Source organism: Lates calcarifer, linkage group LG16_LG22 (assembly GCF_001640805.2).
Source record: "Lates calcarifer isolate ASB-BC8 linkage group LG16_LG22, TLL_Latcal_v3, whole genome shotgun sequence".
NCBI classification, from domain to species: Eukaryota; Metazoa; Chordata; class Actinopteri; family Centropomidae; genus Lates; species Lates calcarifer.
Window position 1 is genome coordinate 19592043 of NC_066848.1, and position 25550 is coordinate 19617592.

Genomic DNA, 25550 nt, shown 5'->3' on the forward strand with positions numbered 1-25550 from the left:
ACTGTTACTAAAATAAGTCCAGTCCAGTCAAAAGTCTTTACCACTGATATTTAATCATTGCCTGATCTAATAAGGAGGTGAAAGATGTGAGTCAAACCTTTAAATCCTGGCTATTTTCCCTTGGTTTTCACACCTGTTATTGGCAGGTTTATGGCATAGTAATTACAGGGCTGTTGTGTAGCTGCCATTTAAAACAGCTTCAGCTAATCTGAAACTTGCAGGGATTTATAACACAACTGCAACAAGTTGATTTTTGTGTCAAAATTCAGCTGAGCAGCAGCTAAATTGGTTTTTCACCCTTAAACTGAACTTTATACATAGCCAATAATAATCATTTTCTGTGTGATGACTGAGATTCCTAAGAGATCTGTGCTGATTCACTGACAAGACTCACACTAAATTATCACATAAATATTAAGAAAAAATATTTACCTGTCCACTGACTCCAGCTTCTCACAGAAAACTGTCAGAACTGTCACCACATCTTCACACAGCGCCTGGCTGGTTGGAGAAATATCTGACACACACACACACACACACACAGACCCCCATAACAAGGTTAATTCACAACACCTTCTTTATTATTATAGTATAGTATAGTATTATAGTATAGTGTATATTATTATTTATTAAATATGTACACAAAGTGATAAAAAACTCATAAAGTTATCCTGTCTCTCACTTCCTCTTTCTCACCTCCACATTTCTCTGTGATAAATAAAATAAATCAATACATCCTCTATGAACCTGTTTGGCTCTCTGCCTGCAGTGTGTGTGTGTGTGTGTGTGTGACTTCATAGTATCATAAAGAAGCTCTGCCAGTCTCTCTGTGAAGGTGTTTCTTACTACCTGCAGACTGGTGATTACAGCAGCTTTATAACATCTATAAAACAGTTTGTGCTGCACACTAAACATGACTGAGAGTCTGCAGCCATTAGCGACTCTGTGAAGCTTTGATGCTCACTTCACATGAGAAAACAACACACACTGGATAGAAGAGAACTGCAGAGACAACTTTGCTACTCTGAGATTCTTACCACTGATGAGGCTAAAAATATACAGTTTATCCTGAGGGTGGCGCCAAAGGCGAGGCCATGTTGTTAACTAAGTCCAGAGGCTTTATCCTCTATAGGTGGCCATTTTAGAATATCCCAGCAGCTTGGCAGGCTCATCTCCACATTGTCAGATTTCCCTCAGTTTCCATCAGTCTAAGCTAAATGAAAACGTTCAGACTTTCCCACGCTAACTTCCTGGGAGCATGTCTGTTAAATCAGAGTGTGCTTAAGGCTGTCCACCAGGGACTTCCAGGGAGCCTGCTTTGGATTTAAACTTCACCAGATCTTTCTCAGAAAGAATTCAAATAAGAGTATTTCTCAAAATGCTGAGGAACTCTTTTAACACACCCTGTGAGGATTTCTCGAGTTAACCTGGATAAAGAGACTCTGGTTGGAAAATAATACCTTACAAGTCTCCATCTCTCGTCCAGATAGGAAACTATTACACTCAGCGGCCACTTTATTAGGTACGCTTATATAATCTAATGCAATCAAGTACAACTAATCACCTTTGATGATGAATATGATGTCCAGTTTTACTTGACATTGCCATAAAGGTGTTAATTCAGGTATATATTTTAGGATTAAGGGCACAGTTAATGATTGTGTTGAACTGGACTATATTGTAATCAGAGGGGTTTCTAATATTCTGCACAACTAACTAAAAATTACAGCCCTAGAGCTGATGAGGAAGAGCTGGCAGTAATGATGTACCTCTTCTCTGCAGTGGCAGTGTAGTCACCTCATCTCCATCTGCACCCTGAGGAGGAACACACAGCAGGGGACATGTTTACTATGAGTGTGTCTTTTGTAGGTTTTGAATCAAAACAGAAAATTAGGGAGGTAGAGCTGTGGTAAAAAGCTGCTATTGGTTGCCAGTTTTGCGGAGCATTAGATTTGGAGTCGTTATATTTGCTGATTAGTGTGTGTATATTTTGTTTGCTATAAACATTATGTGTGTTTGTAAATGTTCCTTCTTTGTGTGTAACTTTGTGTGTATATTATGCCTCATAAATGCATGCAAATATGTTACAATATGTCTTCTTGAGGGATGTGATTGGTGACACATTGACACCAAGTATCAGAGTTGTGACCTCTTGTCTGTGTCGCAGCTGTAGCGTCAGGTCTCCCAGTATCTGGCTCAGCGTGGCTCTGACTGCTGTGTTGATGCTGCGCTGGTGACAGCTGGACACGTAGGTCTCGATACACACCTAAACACACACACACACACACACACACACACACACAAATTATATCTGTTAGTGTGTGCTTTTTGATCATGAGTTTATGTCTGAGTCACAAAAACAGAGAGTCATGACGCACAGTCCCAAGACAGCATCCCAGACAGACCCTGAACTATCAGGGAGATTTCTGGCGTCACAGATTACCATGGTGACCAGACTAAGGAGAGGGAAGGGTTAGGAGGATGTATTGTCATCTTCCAGCCAGATTAGAAGGTAACAGAATAAACGCTGGGGATCTTTTGAAGGTACGAGAGCAGTTAGTCAGCAGCTAGAAACATACACACACACACACACACACACAGCTTTGTATAGTGCCAACTGGGACTACTGTTGTGGTTATTTAGTGCCAACATGACAGAAGTTGCAGCAGCTTTTCTGATTACTTTAAAATAATTTGACCTTTTCTTGTATTATCTATCTGTATTATAAACATTCAAGGATGTTTAAATGGATATTGGTAATTACAATACATAATTGGTTCCAGAGCATAAATTCAGGAGACAAGAGTGTAAGAAGCTTTTATGTAACTAAATGTGAGCAGTGGCAGGTAATCTAAACACAGTCTGACAGTAAACTGAGCTTTCTTCAGGGACTTTTTTTGCCCAGCTACTCCCAGTCCACTTCTACATCAAACAAGCTCCAAATATGATATTTTGGATTGATACACATCTTGGGAGGAAGCTCTTCCTGAAAAGAGACAAAACAGATGTTGTAGATCTTATTTGACCCCAAATCATAACAGTGATTCTGGTTTGGAGTATTTAACACTGGTGATTTGCAATCACTCTTAATTTTATCAAACCATTGTAATGGTTTGGCTAAATAACCACTTCCTGGAACTTGATTACATTTGTGCAGCACTGCTCAGTCCAGCAGCTTTTGTTCAATATCACAAGTCCTCATAAATTTTAAGGGAAGGTCTAAAGACCATGTCAACAATGAAATGTGCAAGTCTGGATTTATTTCACTAATTACCAGACATCTGTTCTATCCTTTGATCATTGAGGGCTGAGAACTAACAGCTACAGCCTCATGTAAAGATCCAAACAAGGACCATGTCTGATAATTATATTCAGGTTTTACACCACCTGTTCCTAATCAATGACAGATCAATACATCCTGCATCATTAGGCCATGCAGCTGCAATCAGCTTCCATGTGTGTGAGATGAATAAGAAACTACAAAGCAGCCTTCTAGAGCCTCTTCTAGCTTCTGTAATTTACACTTGCGCCACCTGCAGGCAATCTGTGTTGCAGTTTAGTGTCAGTATGAAGGTTATTGAGGTTTAATATTTTAAACCTGCAAAATGTAAGATTATGTAACTGAGTTCTGGACACGAGGGCTCACTTGTCTGATGGTCGAGAGGCTAACAGTAAATGATACATTCATGTACAAAACAGTTGGTGTTTTACAGCCACATGATGAACTGTATTTCAGTTTGTGCATCTATTATCCTCTGGAGGTCAGTCTGACACAATGACACTGAATTTTCATTAGCAGGTAGTATATGTGTTGAATGTAAAACAATGTAAAACAACTTTGACCAAAAAAGCAGCAGCTGGGAATAGAAAAACATGGAGCTGTAGCATTCATGGCCTGCAGATGGCGCCAGTCATAAAAAAAAATCACTGCAGGTATAATTTTCTTCACCTGTAGGTGGCAACATCAACATGTATACATCTGCAGTTATAAACCGCTGCTGCTGCCACTACTTTTCTTTGTTCTCAGTGGCACAAGCTGGCCTGCACCCACTTATGGAGAACTGACTTATGACCAGTTTTCTGGCATCTAAAAGTTGCAGACTGCAGTTTTAGTTTCACATCAAAGTTCACAATTAATATTCAAGTCTCAGCTTTGCAACTTCACAAACGGTTATCCATTGGATTAAGCGGGCAGACAGGGCACGGACCAAGACAGCGGTTCAAATTTCTGGACCAATTTTGTATGTAACAACTGAGGGAATAACAAAGATTTCTAAATCTCAGGGCATAGGTTACAGAGGCAATTAAATAAAACTACTGAACAAAGGTTTGGACTCATGCCTCTCTAGTGTTTACAGTTGGAAAGCAGAAAATGGTTTCATGTAACTGATACGATGACATTAAAGGTAAAGCTCCCGGTGGCTGAAACTGAATAAATCCCTCAGCATTGCCAACCCCTGCATTAAGAGCCTGTACTGAATCGCACTGTTTGTATGGGATGTTACTGATAATGGAGTGGTGCTGACAACCTCTCCAGCCACCCTGAGTTATGACCCAACACAAACAGAAACACATACACACACCAGATGGCCGACCCTGGCAGCGCAGAGCCCATTAACACAACATGCCGACCAGGTTTTTTATGAGCTGTTAATGGACATCAAACATCACCTGGGTACAGGAGCTGCTGCTGCTCCTGCTGCCGCTGAGGGAAGTGATGTTACATAATAACAGTGTGCAATTTGGAAAATAATGTGGCATTTAGGTTTATGTTTGGGGATAGCGGGAGCGAATGGTTGTTGGCCAGGTAACAAGTCTGCACTTTAATGAATAAGATATAATTTTCAGTTGATCATATTTCTGCTCCAGAGGCCTGTGTGTGACTTCATTTGCTGCATTCTTTTGAAATGTGTCCCACTCAGGCCAATTATGAATGTCAAATATTGAGTATCAAATATAGTATTCACCCCATGTAGTCCTGAAATGTGGCCGTGAAAGGTTTGTAACTTGCCCCTTTGCAATAGCAGTCATTGTCAGCTTGGATCTAACATGGTCCAGTTTAAAAAGGTGGGAAAAAAAGCATCAAATCATCCATAAAACAGCAGGAAAATCTCCCTTTCTGCTCCGTCCTTCAGAAAGAATTGAGCTACAAGCATTTCAGAGCCACCTTTTAAGTCTACAAGGTGAGTTTTTGATCCTCAAAAATTGGAGTACTCCTTTGCAGCCATGCCGAGCCTCAGTAAATCCACTGAAATCCAGAGAGCAAGAGAGGAAAGTCACCGAAGAACTATAACTGGCTGTTCAGTCTAGGTGAACAGAAACAGCGATCCAAACTATTCCACACATTTATTACTATTATACATGTAGTTTTATAGATTGGATTTATCCGTGTTTCATTGCCACTGTGGATATAATGGAAATAACGTTATATTGCAAGGCTACAGTTGGTTATTAGGCTTTTACAGTGATGGTGGTCACATTAAGGATATTTATCTAAACTAACAATCTTTGACAATCAAGGCGGCGAGAGGGCGAGCACTGGATCACAACACGGAAAGTGTGGTAAGAGTTAGTGAGTTTTTCTTGAACCATTCAGCATTTCACTGATATTTCAACCATAAAAAATCATGACTTCAAAGCTTTTCCTGGAGTTCAATTTCATATCTATTACAACATTTACCTAATATTCCATAGGCACCAGTGAACCCTGACTGAGCTTATGCAACCAAAACATCTTTCTTCAACCAGGCAGGTTAAGTACATCACAGTCTTGTTTTGTGGCAAATATCTCTCTTCATCTGAAAAGTCTCCCCAGTTCTTTCTTGTATATTCCCAAATCAGCTGATCTTCATGCCTGAGTGTATGTTTGTTTGTATGTGTGTATCTCAACTTTCTGAATAATTGATGGGATTACAGTATAAGATAGGGCCTTTGGGTGAGCAGGGACAAAGGAAAGCTCATGTAATGCTAATGGCTCAATGTCCTTATATATATATATATATTACAGTGACCATTAAAAAAATCTATGCATCAGTTTTTGCTGTGTCATCAGGGAAAAGTTAAGAACTGAGAATGTATGTGAAAGTGAAAATACATCTTAAAACTAACTCTAGTTTAATCCAGTGCATCTAATCATTCTAGTCTAACACCAGGTGCATAAAGTAAATACTTAAGTGGTTACAAACAGTCACATCTATGTAATTAAACAGAAACCTAGATGATTAAACCCATGGCTATATCTCAGGTGCATTTTCAAATACAACAGCCTCTAACATTCCCAGCAGCAGCGGAACAAGGAGTCTAAAACATTTCATTTCATTTCATCGTACTGCTGAAGCAAGAAGAAATGCCCTGATTGTTTCTAAATGTAAAATATCAAATATCTGACGATGAAGCTAATGTCCTACCTCAGCAATCCGTAGGATGGAGTCTCCATTAATGTCAAAGTTGGGTGAGTAGGTGATGCACAGCAGGACCTGTACACAGCAAACAAGAAACACAGTTTTCTGCTTTCTAAAAGTCTGTGATGTGTCAATTCTTTAAGCACTGTGACAAAGTTAGCCCATATTAGGATGAATGCAAATTTACTGTGACCTGTCAAAAAAAACCTGCAATGCAGAGATTATTTTCTCCATGCACAGATTTTCAGCTGCAAAGCAAATTTACATTCATTTAACTCATTTTAATGTCTGAAATATCATCCAGAAAAATAAAAATAAATATATAAAAATATGCATCAGTTCAGCTTTCATATTAAGACATTGGACAGTCCTGATATTTAAGAGCCAAGATCGGGCTTTGGGGGCAAAACAGCGCATTGGTACATCCCCTGTTCTTACCTTCATGACTTCCACTTGCAGGTCTTCATGCAGAGATGGGGTGATTCTGATGGCCTCCAACATCTGGCTGAGCAGCTGCTTCTCCAGCACCTCCACCTCCACGCCGACACCGCCCACAAACCTGTCCTCGCACAGGAGCTTCTGATCGGAGGAAGACAGAGGGAGGAAAGTTTCAAGGAGCAGACCGGTGCTGTGTCAAAACCTCATGCAGTCAAATGTGAATGAGTTTTTACTTCTTCAAATTTGAGCTGATGTGGCTGCAAACCTCTGATGCTATGCAGAACCAGAAATTGTCATTTAAAGAAGAATAAAAGAAAGAACAATTAAAATGAAACATATGTAACATGAATATTTTTCACATTTTTACTATGTCTTCTTGTACCTGCATTCCAGTAAGCGCCGTCTGTCCCAGTTTGGTGTTTTTAGACTCCAGAGCCATCTGTAGAGGCAGCAGACAGTGCTCTCTGGAAGCACACAAACAAAAACAGAACAGGTTTCAACAACTGTGTTACTATGAATGCAACTAGTAGTATACTAGAAAAGTAGTGTTTTTTTAATCATATTTGCCATTATGACAAAGTTATGTGGAAATGGTTATAGTGAACATTACAGACAGAGAGTTATAGTGAAGGAAGAAATAATCTCAGTCGTAAAGTTGAAATCAGATTGCAGAGACAAAGAACCATTGTCCTTTGCCTTTCAAATTTGTCATTTGTTTGACTTGTGGTCCAAAACACTGGAATTCTTATCTGTCTGGATATAATCCAGCCACAAACTAAAAGTAAACAGGTGCATTACAAGCATTATAAATAAAGTGAGATCAGAATTACATTAAAAACACACAGGTAACCATTGCTTCTGATGAACCAGAATCACATCTATGATGAGACCAAATGCCAACTTGTTTTTTCCTGCTGTATATGTGGCACAGTATTTTCTAAACCACAACCTCAGTTCACCTCTCCAGGGCAAACTGAAGCCAGTAGGAAATGTTTACCTTTTAAAATACAATGTTGTTTAAATCTGTGAGAGCTGCTGTTGTCCTGCCGCCTCAATATTTAATAAGAAGAGAGATTTTGGAAGCCTGAGGGGAAAACCGATCAGCAGAATATGAGAAGGTCTCAGCTTTGACCTCCATCATGAACTCCATATCTTCCTCCATCTCTCCTGTTCTTAGTGGATACCGTCTATACTTCAAGTTCAGAATATCAAACCGCAACTGAGGGGGAAACGATTTACATGAGCCTCTCTTCCCTGACTTCACATTTCATCGACCACCGAGTCACACAGAGCCTCTCTAATCGCGGTCTGACACAGGAATGTGAGATGGCTGTGAGGTTGATTGTGTCACTGTGCTTCACTGGTGTGAGAAGCGAGAACTTACTCTTATCATTGTCTCAAGTACAAATATACTTTACTGGCATGAGCAGGGGAGACATTTCCCCTCTGGCAATTTTATAGACAAAACTAATTTATCGTATAAATAGACCGGCTCTCTCTACTCTACCTCATTTATACAGCCCAAAATCACAAGTTTTCAAGATTCAATACTTTATGGCCATTTTATCATTTGGTTTGGTGAGTTCAAAACAAAACAGAGAAACCTCTCATGCTGTAACCACCTGGGATTTTTTCTAAAGTAATAATAATAATAATAATAATAATTAAAATGAGTGTTGCAATGAGGATGCTCTCATTTCCACAAAGCAGCTATGATGTAAACAACTGTATACATACCCCTCTAGTGTGTTATAGACAGGAATAAAATTGGCATATTCTGTTGCAGTTCTATTGCAGGACCTGGCTGTCCTTTTGAAATAAGGGAAGAAGTTGAAAAGTTGGTCATTAGGGTGAGAGGAGTCATGAAGAATCTACTGGCCCTTTTTCTGCAGCCTAATGGTAATAATTTCAGCAACGTTCTGTAGCTCCTAGCTTATGATTTTAAGGCAGTGTGTACTATTTTGTCCAAACGTTTCCTGGTTCTCTGTCTCGTGCTGAAGTGTGTCCATACTACACAGGTTATTTCACAGGTGGGAATGCTCCCAATCTCAGCACAATAAGATTTCATCATGCCTTCTGGTGATGTGGCAAATGTTTTCAGTTGCCTCAGAAAGAAAAATCTTTATATCTTTATATCATTTTATATGACCATACTATTTTATATTGTTTTATCTCCCAACCTACCCTACTACATGTTGTTGGCTGTGGACCACTGGGGATAAAACCTCATTTCTGTAAGCTGTTTTACTACTGTTGGAACTTAGTCCATTTAGTCCATGTGGTATCATCAACAAACAGGTTAACAGAATGGAGGTGCAAAGTCCAGTCATTTTTGTAAAGTGAGTGAAAGCAATCAGTGAAAACAAAACCCCACCCCAACCAGAGACTTGGAGAACTTGTTGCTAACTCTTCTTTCCTCTCCTGCAAGAAGTCCAAAATGCACTGACACTGGGATGTTTGGACGTTTATAGTGGTAGGCACCTCAAGGTGTTGTAGAACAAAACCTTTATGCAAACTAGTAGTACTGCAATCTTCTTTTTAACAGATGTCTAGGGGGCCTTTACAAACTGTACTGCATTTATTTACCTCCTATCTTGAGGGAAAAAATCTTTATTAGGAATAAAATGAGAGAAATTCCTCGAGATTCAAAAGAAGAGGGATCCCTGCAGGGCAGACTGACATGCAGAAAGTACAGTAGTCAGAAGCAGCGATAGTAGAATTACAGTACAGAGACTGAGAAATACAGCATACAACCCATACAACAAAGCAAGAAAGCTACACATTACAAGGAATACCTGTCTGCCTCTGACCATCTCATACAGACATGACAGCATAGCTGACACAGTACTGAACTTTCTTCATGCTTTCATTGCCTTGTTTTCTCGAGCACTCTTGTCCACCCTCTATCTCCCTCCCATTATTTGTAGTTGGGTGAGTCACCGTGCTGTGTTGCTGATAGCAGGCTACTGGGCTTCATCTCTGAGCTCGCAGGCTGCTCTGAGCTGTCATAGCTACACTGTTTCAAATAGGCTACAAGGACCCAGCAGTTCCCAACACTTTCGGTGAGTTCAGAATCTATTTATGAGTGCGTAGAGAGCAACAAATAGGAAGCCACAGAGAAAACAACAAAGAGATTGCACATCTAGCTTCGAAAAAATAATATAGAAACTTGGAAAAAGGGTATAAGGAATATTAAAGACAACAGCAAAACAAAAACACCTTTAAAAAGGCAACCCATTTATCAACTGCCCAGAAATGTTCATAAAACCACCACAGTCACTGCTTTTTGTTATTTCTATGACAGAATTAATAAAAAAAAACAATCATTTCTAAAGTAATTATGCATTTACTTGATCACAACTGGTGTTATTCTGTCAATCACATATGTCCCATACCACCTATCTTTTCAAAGACAACTATCATTCTGTTCTGTCAGTCAGTTTGTAAGAGTGGGTGTCGTCTATGTTCGAGTGGCTGAGAGCCTGTTCTGAAGTAAGTGCTTTCAAACCCTTTTTGTAGAGACAGAGGGGTACACTGGCTGAGAACCATCGTACAACATTACAAAGACATTATCATCAATATTTAATCTAATAATCTCTAATAAAACAACAGAGGTTATTGGATGAATAATTTATGGTCTGTTGAGCTGCAACTGCGTCCAGAATTTATGGCACCTTCATCACAGTCCAACAGCCACCAGGAGCAGCTCTCCATTTACTTTACATTCACATTTTATACATTTAAACACTTTTTAAGGTGTGTGGTGCTGTTGTATTAGTTTGTTTAGGTGTCAATTTAACAGTGGGAATATATCTTACTATTATGAGGCATTAGATACAATAATTCATAAATAATCAATGAAAATAAAATAAAAATAATAACTTTGAGGCACATGATCAATAGTTCATTTCCTTTCTTTTCTTTTAGTGTATCTATTTTATGAGCCGTGCATGTTGCATTTGGGGTTTCATTTACAATAACCTACTGTGTGTGGGGAGCCAAGAGTGAAAATCTCTTCATATTCAGCGACTGCTATTTTTTAAAAACTAAAAACTGAAATCATTAGATCATTAATAATGAAAATAACAAACCTTATGGGCTGGTGCGCGTGTTTAAAAAGTCTCATCTTTAAACTGCCCCTTTAATTCTGAGGTGGATCACCACTTCTCGTCTCATTAACTTAGTGTTTGTTACAGAGTTATTGTATTGGTTGCTAAACCTTATGCTTGGACACACAGATGTTACTGTCTCCAGTTCCTTTAGTCTAAATTCATATATTCTCTGGGAATTATACTGTATGTTCGAACTGTTTAAACTGAGTGAGGTGTTTGAAAATGAAGAAACACTGATGTTAAAGGGTGTAAAGGGCCCCAGGCTGAGGTCACTGCTAAGTTCAGCATTTGCATTATCAACCCAGGAATTTTTTGATCATTCAAATTCATTCAAATTACACATACATTGTGTAAAGGGTTCAAAGAGGAGTAGTCTGAATTTCAATATTCACTTATCTGTTCCATGGTGGAGTAAATGCAAAGGATATGTGTGGACAGCAGCTGTGAGGTCAAACTGACTATTTAACAGCCCTACCACTTAGTTCAAGCATTTCAACTGGTCTGGCAGCCAATAATCAACTGCTGTTAGACTCATATTACATGTGAACGATTACTGTTTTTGATAACTATAAAGATATTCCATCAGTTGTTGTGTAGATTCTGTTAGGTGTGTTGGTTTAAGCTGCAGTAACTGAAACAAAGTTTTGACTTCATGTCATCCAAGTTCTGAGCTGAAGCGAAATGAGTTGAAATGAAAATAAATCCAAGTCATTTAACTCACCGAAGTTGAGAAGGGGAAATCTTGGCTGATCCATTCTGAGACTCGAGGGTTTCTGCAATTTAATGGAACAAAGAAAACGAAACATTGTGATTTATGACACCTGACACGTGCAGTACGCTGCATTACGTTTAAAATGAAAGAAAACATCCCCAGCTGTTAAATATTCTGTTTGCTGAGCTCAGAAACACCAAAGGAGAAATGTGAGATCTATGCTTCCCCACACAACAGCATTTAGCAAGCTAGTTAGCGTAGAACAAAAGCTCAGAACGATGAGCTGCATTTCAAATGTATATAGGTAAAAAGAGGTGTTAAAGTGGACTTAATGGATGTGACGGCTTCTATGAAAAGAAAACCAATAATACATTTATTCTATTAGCAGGTGTTTTGTGTGAATCCAAACTCTGATATAGCTTACTCCTGTGCCACAACAAAAATCTCCAATTTCTCTGCACAGGCTGTCACGCTGCATTCACATCTCAAGGTTCAGTATGCACTAGCCTTGCCCTCGCACTGTATAATTCCATGCATGTCTCCTGTGCATGTGTGTATGTGTGTTACTAAGGCGGTGTTAACTTGGGAACTATGCAGTTGCACAGTTGCACATTGATTGATGTTACAGGCGTGTCTCCACACAATTCAACTCCATTCAGTACACTGCGCTCAACTGCACTGTCAATCTGTGTCAGTCAGAGATAGAGGAAACATAGCCCATGGGATACTGTCTGTTTTTGGTACGTCAGAGTTGAGACTTCAATTTATGTGTAAAACTTGAATTTTTTTTTCTGCGTGTATGCGGGCTCATGCATGGGTCCACAGTCCACTTTGGTCATGCCCAATTAGGCTTAAATGTGCCCTTGGAGTGTGCGTGTGCAGGATTATGATTCTCCCCTCATCAGCACAATCTGAACCCGTTCTCTCCTTGCTGTCTCGCTGCTGTTTCGCCTACCACCAAAAGGTCAGGCTGACCGATCGTGCCCATTAATATCACCACTGACGTCAGTGGAAACTGCTTTTTCCACATGCTTGAATTGTGTTTTATGTATATTGCACTTGGGGACTGTTTCTTAGCAATTTCGTGTCACATGCTCTGAATGCTGTTTTGGAGGTTTTCCTGCCTCACTGAGGAGACCTTCAGAGGAAAGCACTGAACTGTGCAGACAGACAGGAATGAGACTTGCAAAGGGTTTCTGTCCGCAGTCTGAATTTCCCTTTTGTTGCTGAAAAGCTCCCTTTTGGTTTCCACATACACACGATTCTCTTAGTCATGGTACTAAGAATCATTTTAATTTGAACGGCCCTTTTAGTAGGGTATGAGAGGACTAGTGCGTCAGCAGAAACATCAGTCTTGATGACTGTTGTTTTGCTGTTATGCTTCTCCTCTATTAGGCTACCATAACACTGGGTCTGTATTTAAAAAAGACAGACAGCCGCACATCCTCTCGTTTATCTCCCATACCTTGTTTAAAAGACTGTGGCTATATTCTCCTATAACAGTTTTAAAACTTAAACACATAAAAGCACAAACTATACAATAACTTTGGGGTGAGCTGTGTACTGTATGTACTTCTTAAACTGCTATTATCACACTTAACATAATACATAAAGCTCCTCATTATACTTTAGAAGTATTCCTGTATGGAATTGCATATCTTAGTACTACATTTATAACGGACAGAGGTGTTACTGAGGTTATTGTACACTTGCTGATGAATCATATACCTTCACATCCCATTCATGTTGAAATAAGACTGAAGTAAAATGTGTACAACTCAGTGTGATCCCTGTTGTTCCTAAAACTTGCTTATTCTTGGCAAACTGCCCTTAAATTTATGCTTAAGAGGTCTTGACAACTTACGATAGAGAACATTTAAACAAACTGTCCCTTACTCCAAATTGATGCATTCATGTGCAATCTTGTATACAGGAAAACTGACTTTCCTATTTGGAAGTTATGCTAAACAATTAAATGTAATTTTTAAATTTGTTGAAAAACCCCAAATGAATTTAAAATTAAAATTACTGCATTTCATTTTCAGCTGTACATGTCAGGCCAGTGATGTAAAACTGAACAAAATTGGCAAAATTTAAGCAAGTTATGTTTCACAAGCAATGAAAACTCAGTTATGTAAGACGGGCTTATTAAAAATTAGTCTTAGTATTTTTAAAGCTTAATCTAAAACAGGAAACAGTAGAGGAAGGAGTAAAACTCCAGGTATCTGTAGTTAGGACACAAACTTCATGGTTGCACCCAACCAGGTGAGGTAGGGCTTTTTTGTCTAGTTTTTAAGGCCCACTACAGTTTTTCAGTGGTCAGACTTTTATGCTAGTTTCAAGAATGCTAGCCAAGCTACAGCGGCTTACCCCAAAAACATGACTTTAATTGGTGTAATTTCATAAGATTCAAGATTAAACTAAGAAGTTGTGCACGTGGTTACTCTTAAAATATTGTGCAAACCATTGTTGTAGCTTTTTACTGATTAAATCTAGTTAGCAGGAATACTTTATTAAGACAATGTTATATATATTTACTTAACATGAGATTACTTTTCTGATGCAAAACGTGCTTAACAAGATTATTTTTTCTTTTAAATAAAAAAATAAGAAGACTTCTTTCTCAAACACAGTGCTTTACTTTGTTGAAATTCCTTTTTTTTGCAGCGTATTTCTGATTTGGATGATGGAGCGTCCCACCAGCACATGGACATAGAAATACCCCCTCCCCTCAATTATTCTTTGGGGTTTACCACCTGAAATAAATGCTCAGCCTGTGAAAATCACAAATCCTCCAGATTTAGTGGTGTAATATTTCTGTACCATCGCTGAATATACAGGCCTATGGGATTAGTGTAGCTGCTCTCTGTTTCCCTAAAACCTAGCAGGTGAATACAGTCGCACGTTCCCCCCCAGTCCCTTTCACCCCCCTCCTGCAGCCGGAGACCCCGGTGGGGGTGGAGGGCGGGCTGCTGTACACTCACCGCAGGCGTAGACGCAGGCATCACGGATGCCTTTGTGCTTGTGGCCGGACGCGTCTTTCTGAAGCTTTCGTAGGATTTCCTCCATGCTGGCTCCCAAGAATAAACGGCCTTACACTGTTAAAGAATGGACACACGGCCACCGGCGCTGGGTGGGTTTGTGTACGTGTTGGGTTTGTCTGTGGTATTTTAAGGGTGCAGTGACAGTGACAGCATCTCTGAACCCCCCCTCTGATGAAGACGATGATTCATTCCCAACGACCAGCCAATGATGTCAGGCCAGCCGTCAATCCTCTGAAGGTGGAAGGAGGAAGCGCCTGTGGTTTCAGCCTAAATCCACCGCTGTGGCCTCCAGGCGGATCAGTAAAGATCATCTGACGTCTGACACATAATCATCATAAACTGTCACCCATCCAGCGGCGGATAAATTCAGTGAATACCCGCCCTTCTCTCATCTCCGTCAGTCATTTATTCCTCGGCACTACCGTGTTTTGAAAATCCGTTCCAGCCTATACTTGTGTTCTTCACGGCATCCAGATCCGGTCCCTTCTATCCCGCATATGAAGCTGCTTGCACGCCAGGAAAACACCGCGGTGTTACATGATGAGAGCCTTCCGCTAAAAAGGTGGATTTCACTCCAACCTGGCAACACAGTATTTACATCGTTTTCCTGTGGAGAAGCTTGAAAATGCGGCACGGATACCCGGAGTTACTGGAATGGGATTTCCTTTCCCGGGGCGACAGGTGGAGGAAGCTCACACAGAGCTGCCCTCAGGCAAATTTGCCTTCACAATAAAGGTCTTTTCACGCCACGCAAGATAATCTTAAACAGAGTAAAATTCGCATATTTTTAGTTTCAGTTAATTTCATATTTTAAAGTATCATTCATATCGCTGGTGTGCTGTGACTTTATGTGGAACCCTCAGTTTGTCCACTTAACTAGTGCCCTTATGAGGCTCTAAATCTGTGTGGCTCAGCAGAATAACACTTTTAGCATGCTAGCATGCTAACATGCTAAAACCCCTGTTGTTAGTGTCGTTGTTGCCGTTATATTAGCATGTTTGACATTATGACTGAAATTACAAATCAATGGCTTCTAAATTGCTTACTAATGCATCACAGTTCAGTTACCAGTAACAACAGGTTTTGGTTTACCGGGTTGTGGAATTCCTCCTCTTGCATGATACTTTGCTAGTACTTAAACTCAAAAGTGAAAATCCACCGTTAGAAATATTAATAAACAGTTAATAAAGAGTCGGTATAATGCAATAGTCCACAAAGTTTACAGATGTAAATGTTATAAATGTGTTTATAAATGAATTTTGGTCTACCGGTACATGTCCTACACCCATTTTCCAGAGGGTGAGTCGTCCGACAGTTCATTGAAGGGGTAATCCCAATGAATGAAATAGCTAAGAGGACATGTGTCATATTGGAAGAAGAAAGTAGAAGAAGAGGAAAGTAGCAACTCAAAAGTTGCTCTCATTGATAGCTTTACTATAACGCATTAGTAAAAGATTTATTAACCAGTAAAACAGAGCCATTCATTTCATATGCACTTTTTCAAAAAGCACGTTTACATGGCAGTGTTAGCATGCTAACATGCTTGGTTTGTAATGAAATGGCTAATGGATTAACATGATAAACAGACTGATAATGTATGAACTTAGCCATTATGCATTAATATGCAAATTTTCAAGTATGTAACATTTAAAATTGGCAACATGTTTAGGATGTTGCACTGCAACATTTAGTGTTAGTATGTCATATTAGCAATAACCTCAAAAGCCGATAGGAACTTGGTTTATTATTAACTGAAGTGCTTACCTGATCTGTCATTAAAGTCAGTGGGATTCATCCTCCAGGGAACGTGAACATCTGTAGCCTACTTAAGATTATTGCAATCCCTCCAAAGGTGTCTGAGACACTTGCCAAAACACTGACACTACATAATGACCAACATTGCCATCCCTATAGCCACACTAGTATCTGAAAATCTTAGTGACCAATTAAAAAAAAATCTAGTCTGAGCTGCTAATAGCACATCATACATGACAGTATGGAAAAGGAACTCAAAGTAAATATACTGTGGAATCTGGACTGCACTGTGTGCGATACTGGTCTTGCTACATGCTTCACTAACTTCTCTCTGCTTCATAACTTTCTTAAAATGTTTCTTTTTTGTTGTTGGTTAATATTTCCTAATTACTTACTTAGACAGTAATATTAATCAAGATTTCATAACAAGAAGTTTTCCAGTACCACAGCAACAAAATCATGACCTTCATAAACACATTTTAATCTGCCTGGTAAACAATTTGTAGCTGGCCAAGAGGGAAGGTGATGATTGATATTCAGCGATTTATGTATTCATTTATTCATATATTCATTGGCTTTAATCTTAATCTGTTCCTATCAGGATCATGGGATGGGGCAATAAAAGAATAAGGCAACAAAAGGAAGATAATATAATAAAATTAATGCGAGAATCACAGATGGTAGGTGAAGAACAGGTATTAAAAGGTCATAATATTAAAGCCCAGCAGGTGTATAAAAACTGCCCAAGAAAATAGATGCTTGAACAATAAGCTGAAGTCTGCAAAGAGGTGAGAGTGATGAATATGATTGTAAGCCTGGCAGGTTTTATACTGAGGCACACAGTTATGCAACCATGTTTTAGATTATGAAATGAATGAGATTCTTGCAAAAACAACAATCAAGCAGGAAGCCTCTCATATTCTAAAGTTTTGAAGAGCGAAGCTCCAGGTAAACATCTGAGCTTTATACTGTCCCAGAACAAAATGGCCCTAATACACAATCTGCAGAGGCAATGTCATTCTTAGACTCAGTTAAAGTGGTCTTTGAGTGCAAAGGCAAAAACAACCAGACACTCATTCTTCCTTTGTTGTTATTGTGTGGGCTGTTAATGCCCTGTCTGCTTTTAGTGGATGATCGCTAACAGAAAGTATATGGTCTCACATACATCACACCCTTATGTGATAGCCAAAATGTTATTTCCAAACCATGGAAATAATTTGCTGCTATAAAAGACACTACTTTTTTAGGAAGCCATCCAACCATATTTCAGAAACTTGCTGCAGGGTTTTGCTCCCATTCAGCCACAAGACACTTAAATCAAGACTGAAGTCAGCCACTGATGCTGGGGGATACTGTGCAGGCCAGTCAGGGTCTCAGGGTTGAAACAGGAAAGGTTCTTTCCTGAAACCTCTGACACTGAGTTAAAAGTAAATACTCTCTACATAGCTGTACCATTAAGATTCCTTCACTGGAACATTTTTTCATCATCTTCCATGGCAGAGCAAGTACTGTCAACAGCCTTTTTTTAAGTTGCTGACAATATAAAAAATATAAGATCAGGTAAGCACTCAGAAACAGGTCACCAAATCACTAGCTTAGAGGAAACTTTGATCCCGACTCCAATACACCGATTCATCATGTTGCTCAAATAATAATGTATTTATTGTCATGTTTTTTTTTTTTTAATTTGGCTTACATGAGCAATAGTGGGTGCTTTAATGGAAAATTGCATTAGATGCCTGGTACTTTTCTACACCTCAGGGATTTACTGACTATGCTCAATGTCAAAAATGTAATTAAAATATTAAAAAGGTTGGTATTTATTCCCAAAGCTACACAACAGGAGTTTCAAAATGTTGTCATATCAGCAAGAACACTGACCTCAGGTGCAGCTGGTGTCAGTCTGTAGACTTTTATTTTCATTGCTGCATTGCTGCATAACTGCACTCCTGCTATGGGTTGGAACAGTCTTTTTGGATTAGACGTCCTTTCAAGCAGTCTGTCCTGTTTATGGTCGAGTCTTGTTTACGCAGAGGGCTATTTTTTGCAGCCCTCTTGTGTATGCACCCTGCTTTAATGTGACTTTGTAAGGGAAAAGCAACGATATCACCTGTTGAAATCACTAATGCGAGGAGATATGGGTCGGCTTGCAGTCAGCATTTAGATGAGATGAGATAACATAATCCTTTTTTAGTCCCACAGCAGGGAAATTTGCAGTGTTACAGCACCAAAAGGAATAGTAAAATAAAAACTAAGACATGGAAATAACTAAAAAAATAAGTCAAATACATGAAGAGTGAAAATAAATACAAAATCAATTAAGTACAAAATAAGTCAAATAAATAAAAGACTAAAAGAGCTCAACAGTTGAATTTCCATTATGATCCATAAGAAATATTGCATGAGTCAGACCAGTCAGGGGCTTCAATACCAAACCATTTCTTGGTTTGCTTGCTGTGTGCATGCTGGCATTGAAATGCAAGCAGGAAAGTATCTTTCTTGAAACTACTGACATAAAAATAAAAGCACATTATTGTCTAAAATACCACTGTATGCTGTAGCATTACTCACTGGAATAAAGCCTCAAACATGCAGCAGATAGATAGATTCACACCTACATACTGCACATTTTACATGTTCTCTTCATTAAGATGTCTTGTTCATATATGATGTCTTCTTAAGAGGTCCCACAAACATATAAATACAAAATCAATTATTCTGACTTTTATCTTACTTTTGATTTCATCCATGAAATGTGGTTTAAACTCTGCAACTAAATATCCTTCAATTGAAACAATATGAGATGGAAAATCCTTTGTTGGCTGACCTGCTAGAACCCATGATGTGTGGTCACTAGTAGATGTTGCTTCATTTTAAGGAGTCACAAGCCAAAAGGCTGGAGACCACACAAATTAATGAGAGAATGAACAATACCCTGGGCAACCTTTTGATGACCCCCCCTTTTGTATTGTATTAAACATGATTCTGTAAGATGTTGTCAAGTATACACCTTGTAAGAGCGATGCAAATACATTATACTGTGCCGTTTCTTTCCAGTTTGAAAACTAAAATTATAACAAAGACTGACATTCAAACACATTATCTCCTACTGAGAAAGAGGGAATACAATGTCCTGTCACAAGTAGCAGCACGCAGTAGAGGTGTACGACCGCATGGGGGCGCTGCTATCCAAGGCTAGCCACGGCATTAGTATCATAGCCACGTATGGTATTATCATATAATAATTGGGCTCAGATTATAAAATGATGAAAAGGCTTCAAAAACAGTTTGGGTTCCTGCTCTCACCTCACCACTTCTCACATAAATCTGATAAGTTTTAGAAGTGAGATGAAGGCAGATTGCCTCCGCCTGAACTGTAAATAGCAAAATGAATGAAAGGGGAATTGGAGGGGAACTCAGCACTTCAGCTCTCTCTCCGTGGTTACATAAGGACCACCCGATCTTTAAAATTTAACCTGTTTTCATGGGGCAAAAAAAAAAAAAAAAAAAAAAAAAAAAAAATCACTCAACCGTCTCATGTCTTTTCCCATAAAAGTGAACTGATCAAAGTTAACTCTGGAATAAATCAGAAATGTAGCCTAGCTACTGTTATCATCCAAAAATATGACAGAAGGTTACCCGGATTTTCTCGGATGGATTATTTGTATAATAGTAGCAATTTTGTTTAATACCCGCCGACGGCCCACTCTGTCACACCATCATTTCTTGTCCATTCACATTTTGCGTAATCTCACTCTTTGTCTCTCTCTCTCTCTCTCCTTTGTGTGTGTGTGTGTGTGTGTGTGTGTGGTGTGTGTGGAGGGGAGAAAGGCTTAATAACACAGGCGATACCAAAATAGCTTTCATTTGAAATCGACAGAACATTTCTTCATTCTGCGCAATTACGCACGGTCATCCATGGACACAGTTTGTCCTTGCCAAGATGTTTTCAGTAGAATAAACTCCAACAAGAGGCACAGGAGATTTTGTTTTCTGTGAACCATTTGTGTGCACGTTTAGATACAAAATGTTCAGCAGCCTATAGGCTATCCAACATGTCTTTTGACGTCACACATCAACTTTTGTGATATATATATATATAAATATACGCGCGCACTACGGGTTTTAAGTTTCTGCTTTTCTCCACATCAGGCTGAGAAGTGGGATAGATGCCAGGGTAGCCACAGACAACAGGAAATAAAATCGTATTTTATAGGTCAGGTATTTTGGGAATATGCCCGCGGCGCGCCACGTGCGTAATGACGAGTATGCCTCTAAATAGAAGAATTAAGGCGTCGCGAGCTTTTTGAAGGGAAAGAGAGCATGTCAGTGTAGTTTACCCTGAGGGAGGCTGTGGAAAGGAATTACTTATTTCTCACATCCATACCGGCACATCTGTGCGCGTCTATGTCACCACCGGACGGGTCTCCAAGTCCATGGATAAAAAGGAACAGGAGGCAGCAGAATGGTTGTTGTGGGAGCGAGTAACGGAACCTTTGGTAGTGGCAACATGAGGTCGTCGTTCATGATAGAGGATAGAGCCGGTGGCGGAGATCCCGGGGGTTCCACCAACATGATGATCTCGGAGGCTCTTGCGCCCCGGCTGCTGAAGATTGCGCAGGGCGCCGCAGAGGCTGCAGCAGCAGCGGCAGCAGCGACTTCTCCCTCTACCTCCAGTCAACCGCAGGTCATGGAGACGAACGGGACCCGGTGCGGCGAGCAGATCCTGAGCTACGGCCGGGTGGAGAAAGTCCTGATCGGAGGGGTCCTCACCATGCTCACCCTGTCCACCATCTGCGGGAACTTATTGGTGGTCATCTCCGTGTGCTTCGTCAAGAAGCTGCGCCAGCCGTCCAACTATCTGATCGTCTCTCTGGCCGTGGCGGACCTGTCGGTGGCTCTGGCCGTGATGCCGTTCGTCAGTATCACGGACCTGATTGGTGGTCAGTGGATATTCGGACAGTTCTTCTGTAACGTTTTTATCGCCATGGACGTGATGTGCTGCACCGCGTCCATCATGACTCTGTGTGTAATCAGCATTGACAGGTGAGATGAACTTCTTTTGTGCCTGGAACAAAGTTACGACTTTTATCTTGAACGCAGTAAAACAATGTATCAAATAACCATACTCCGTAACACTATGTGAGCATAGTTTAAACGAAATATGTAAAACTTAGTTTATAACATTAGTCCCACAGTTTATTTTTTATCATTGATTTAATAAACTTTTAAGCATCGCCGTTTTGGAACCAAACTCTCCACACTCCTCTTCTTTAATCCCACATTTGACCTTCTTGCAAAAAAATCCATCACGCAGTCTAATGAAATGTTTTGCCGCTCAGACCTCTCCGACATTGAAACATAGGATTTGTCCAAGGGAGGTCAGAGCGCGGGGACACACAGTGGCTCAGGGTCTCGCTCAAGGGCACTTGGGTGAAGCTGGTGAGACAAAGAGGCTGATGCGGGCATCGAACTTGGGACCTTTCGGCTTAGCTCTTTGTCTACTCTGCACCAGACTCCCTTCTGGACGAATACCCCGTTTGAATCCAATAAATGGGTCAGAAGGAGAGATGAAAGCATTCAGAGGGAAGATGCTGCAAATGACTCTGAACTGACTCTACTTAAAATTCAAAATTTAAATTACTGTGATGATTAATTTCCAGGTTGTTGTTGTCATTATGGCTTAATCAGCCTAATAAAGTCTGAACACCACACACGCATCCATATGTGCTGTGGTTGCCTGGTGAAATTCAGTAGCCTATTGTTTTATAAAGGATTTTTCCAGGGAGGTTTTTTGGTGTGAATAGGGACATACTGTACTGTAATACTATGCTCTTCTGTGGTTCTGTGGGCTTTATTTAACACTGAAAGGTTTGCTGACCACATGTGGTCCTTTGCTGCATCTTGGAGCTTCTCTTTCATAAAATACCCAGTTTCCCACCTGGGGGCTGCATATGGCAAGCACAGATTGTTCCTGATTGCACCTTGCCCAAGGGCACTTTGCTGAGGGTGGGGGGGATCATTGGTTTCTCAGGGTAGGAAAATACCTGAGTATAAGGAATTTTATTCAGAAAAGATTATCTTCCTGTTTATGATGTCTTTCATTCAGACTTATCTCTCTCTCTAGGTATTTGGGTATCACGAAACCCCTGACCTATCCTGTCCGGCAAAACGGCTGCTGTATGGCCAAGATGATCCTGTCAGTGTGGCTCCTCTCCGCCTCCATCACCCTCCCCCCTTTGTTCGGCTGGGCACAGAACGTCAACGATGGCAGAGTCTGCCTCATCAGCCAGGATTTTGGCTACACTGTCTACTCCACGGCTGTGGCGTTCTACATCCCCATGTCAGTGATGCTGATCATGTACTACAGGATTTACAGAGCGGCCAAGCTCAGCGCAGCCAAGCACACCATCACCGGCTTTCCCAGGGAAGGGGAGCACAGCGCAGGGGTGGCTCCGAGAGGGGGGCGAGGAGGGCACGAGGCTCACCGGCCACCAGAGTCAGGAGAGACAGGAAGTGTCGAGGGGACGGAGGCCGAGGAAGAGGAGGAGAGCTTGGACTGCGTGGCAGCAGCGCTGAAGCTCCAGCGTGAGGTGGAGGAGGAGTGCAGCACACGCGTCTCCCGCCTCCTCAAGACCGGTGAGCACCACCAGCGCCGGAAGAGGAAAAACCAGTCCATCTTCAAACGGGAACAGAAGGCTGCAGCCACTCTGGGCATCGTGGTTGGCGCCTTCACCTTCTGCTGGCTGCCGTTCTTCTTGGTGTCCACCGCCAGGCCGTTTGTCTGCGGCGTGGAGTGCAGCTGCGTGCCACTCTGGCTGGAGAGAACTCTGTTGTGGCTCGGGTATGCCAACTCCCTTATTAATCCCTTCATTTATGCATTTTTCAACCGTGATCTGAGGACCACCTACAGTAACCTCTTGCGGTGCCGCTACAGGAACATCAATCGTAAGCTGTCGGCAGCTGGCATGCATGAGGCTTTGAAACTGGTGGAGAAGCCAGACACTGATGTGTAAAGTTGTAGGTCTGCCAATCAGCCATGCTACGCAGACCAACAAAAACAACCACCAGGGAAAACACCCAGTGGGGCTCAGACTATGGCACAGAGCAGCACACTGTCAGACTGGTTATTTCCCTAAATGTGTATGATGATTGCTGAGGTGAGAAGAGGCAGGATGCTGTGATTAAATGGGTGCACACGAAGGTAAACAGAAGAAGCCTATCATTGGCTAAAAGCTAGAAATCTTTTATTCTGAAGACTGAGTAACATGGTGGGGAACTTTAACTCATTGGCGATGAATTCGGAACTCTATCTCAATAGCTTCTGTATATCAATACACTCACAGCCTCTGAACTGTTACTGCCACCACTGTAACGTCCAACAATTACAGCAACGGTTGCTTTCTTGGTGCACTCAAAACTGGCTGCTGTCCTGCTTTTGCACATGATATTGTTAGAAAAGTTGGTGGAGCTACACACCGACTTTGTACTCGTCTGGATGGAAATTTTCTAACTAAGTAGCCGGTGTCTTGTATTTTCAGTTTGAGCCAAGGAAAACTTGCCACACAAAAAAAAGAAAGAAAAAAAAATGGAGGACTTCTTGGAGTTCGATTGGCCCACGAGGTTAAAACACCAAATGTATTCACCTTGTGTCCACGATTATCACAGTGACACTGCTTCTCACCACCTCTAAATATTGAGGTTTGTGTCAGTGGACGAGCATCATAACAAGTGGACAAGTTATGATTAAAACACAAGTGACATGTAAAAATTGTTGTACACAAGTCAATAACTACACTGTTTTTGGGACAAACCTTATTATTAGTGTAAAATGGTTCCTTCTGATGATCTGTTGTACCTGATATGAGTTTATATCTTTGGAAGATGCTTGGTTTTTTGTCAATATCACAATGTGTTGAATGTGCCAAATCTTGCTCCTTTTGCCTTTTCACAAGTTATTCAAAAACTAAAACTACTTTATTGAAAACAATTTATCGATCAATCTGTTTTATAATCAGGCAGCTCACTTAGGAACAAAAAACATTTTTTTGTTAAAGGGGATGTTGTGAAGTTCTGCTACATGATGGTTTGGAACCAACAAGTGGAAGATAAAGACCTAAAGAGAAACATGATTATTTAGGACACTTTTTTGAATGTGACCATACCTTTTCCTTTTCCACACAGGAGTCTCCTTTCAAACTATGCACCTTATTTTTTTAGATTAGACACAATGTGTGGCAGTTGCCTGGGCCATCCAGGTTGATCATGGCTGAGTTTTAGGCTTGCTGTGTATTATGTCATACAATACCTCATGAAACAGGCACGATCCAGGCAAAAGCTAACAGAGGAGTGATTCGTGCGAGCTTTCAAAGTGGTCTATGTTTTTTCTTTTTACAGTGACACTATCCAAATCCAGGATGATTTCTTTTAAGTCATTATCAGTAACAGCTGAATATACTGTTTTTTTCTGTTGATTGTTTGGTCTAAAACGTATTAAAAAATAGATACTATAAATGAGCATCACAGTTTCTCAGACCCCCAAGATGATATCTTCAAATGATATGTGTTGTCTGACTAACAGCCCAAAACAGAGATAATCAATTTAAAGTGTACCAAAGAAGAGACAGAAACAGCAAATTTTTGCATTTTAGAAGATGGTACCTGCTTGATAAATGACTAAAAGCCCTTGAAAACCAAGGGCTTTCAGTCATTTATCAAGCCAAAATGTCTAAATTAAAATCTCAGTTTTCAGGGGCCACTTAATGTTTCTCTATAACATTAAATATTCTGAGAAAATTCCTAGTCATTATTTATTAAACATTTAACACTAAAAAATTAAGCTAATCTGTTTCATCTGCTTGATAAATTACTTAAAGTCCCTGAAAACAATTTTTTTCAAAATTTGATGATCAGGTTTCATTGAGAGCAGCCTCATCTGATGAAAATGTTGGCACACCCCGATTAGAACACAAAAATATGTGACCTTTTTCTAACTAAGCCCGCTCACTTCAAACTAGTCAGAAAAGTGAGGACATTACATAAATAAAGATTTTTTTTTCTGTGAAATAACCAGCAAAGTTCAAACCTT

At 40.3% G+C, this 25550-nt stretch overlaps 2 protein-coding genes across 2 annotated transcripts in view; one reads left to right on the forward strand and one right to left on the reverse strand.

The window, feature by feature from the left end:
- arfgef3 (ARFGEF family member 3) overlaps nucleotides 1-20242 on the reverse strand; it is a 52322-nt gene extending 32080 nt beyond the window's left edge. The window contains 8 exon segments of the mRNA XM_051076755.1: nucleotides 433-517; nucleotides 1770-1815; nucleotides 2150-2266; nucleotides 6408-6476; nucleotides 6840-6980; nucleotides 7222-7303; nucleotides 11673-11724; nucleotides 14648-20242. Coding sequence (XP_050932712.1) covers nucleotides 433-517; nucleotides 1770-1815; nucleotides 2150-2266; nucleotides 6408-6476; nucleotides 6840-6980; nucleotides 7222-7303; nucleotides 11673-11724; nucleotides 14648-14732 — 677 coding nt within the window. The 5' untranslated portion in view covers nucleotides 14733-20242.
- Nucleotides 20243-20278: 36 nt separating this feature from the next.
- On the forward strand, nucleotides 20279-25376 carry LOC108872880 (5-hydroxytryptamine receptor 7). The gene is made up of 2 exons (XM_018660781.2): nucleotides 20279-21508; nucleotides 22590-25376. The coding sequence occupies exons 1-2, from the start codon at nucleotides 20928-20930 to the stop codon at nucleotides 23476-23478; spliced, it is 1470 nt and encodes a 489-aa protein (XP_018516297.1). The 5' UTR covers nucleotides 20279-20927; the 3' UTR covers nucleotides 23479-25376.
- The last annotated feature ends 174 nt before the right edge of the window (nucleotides 25377-25550 follow it).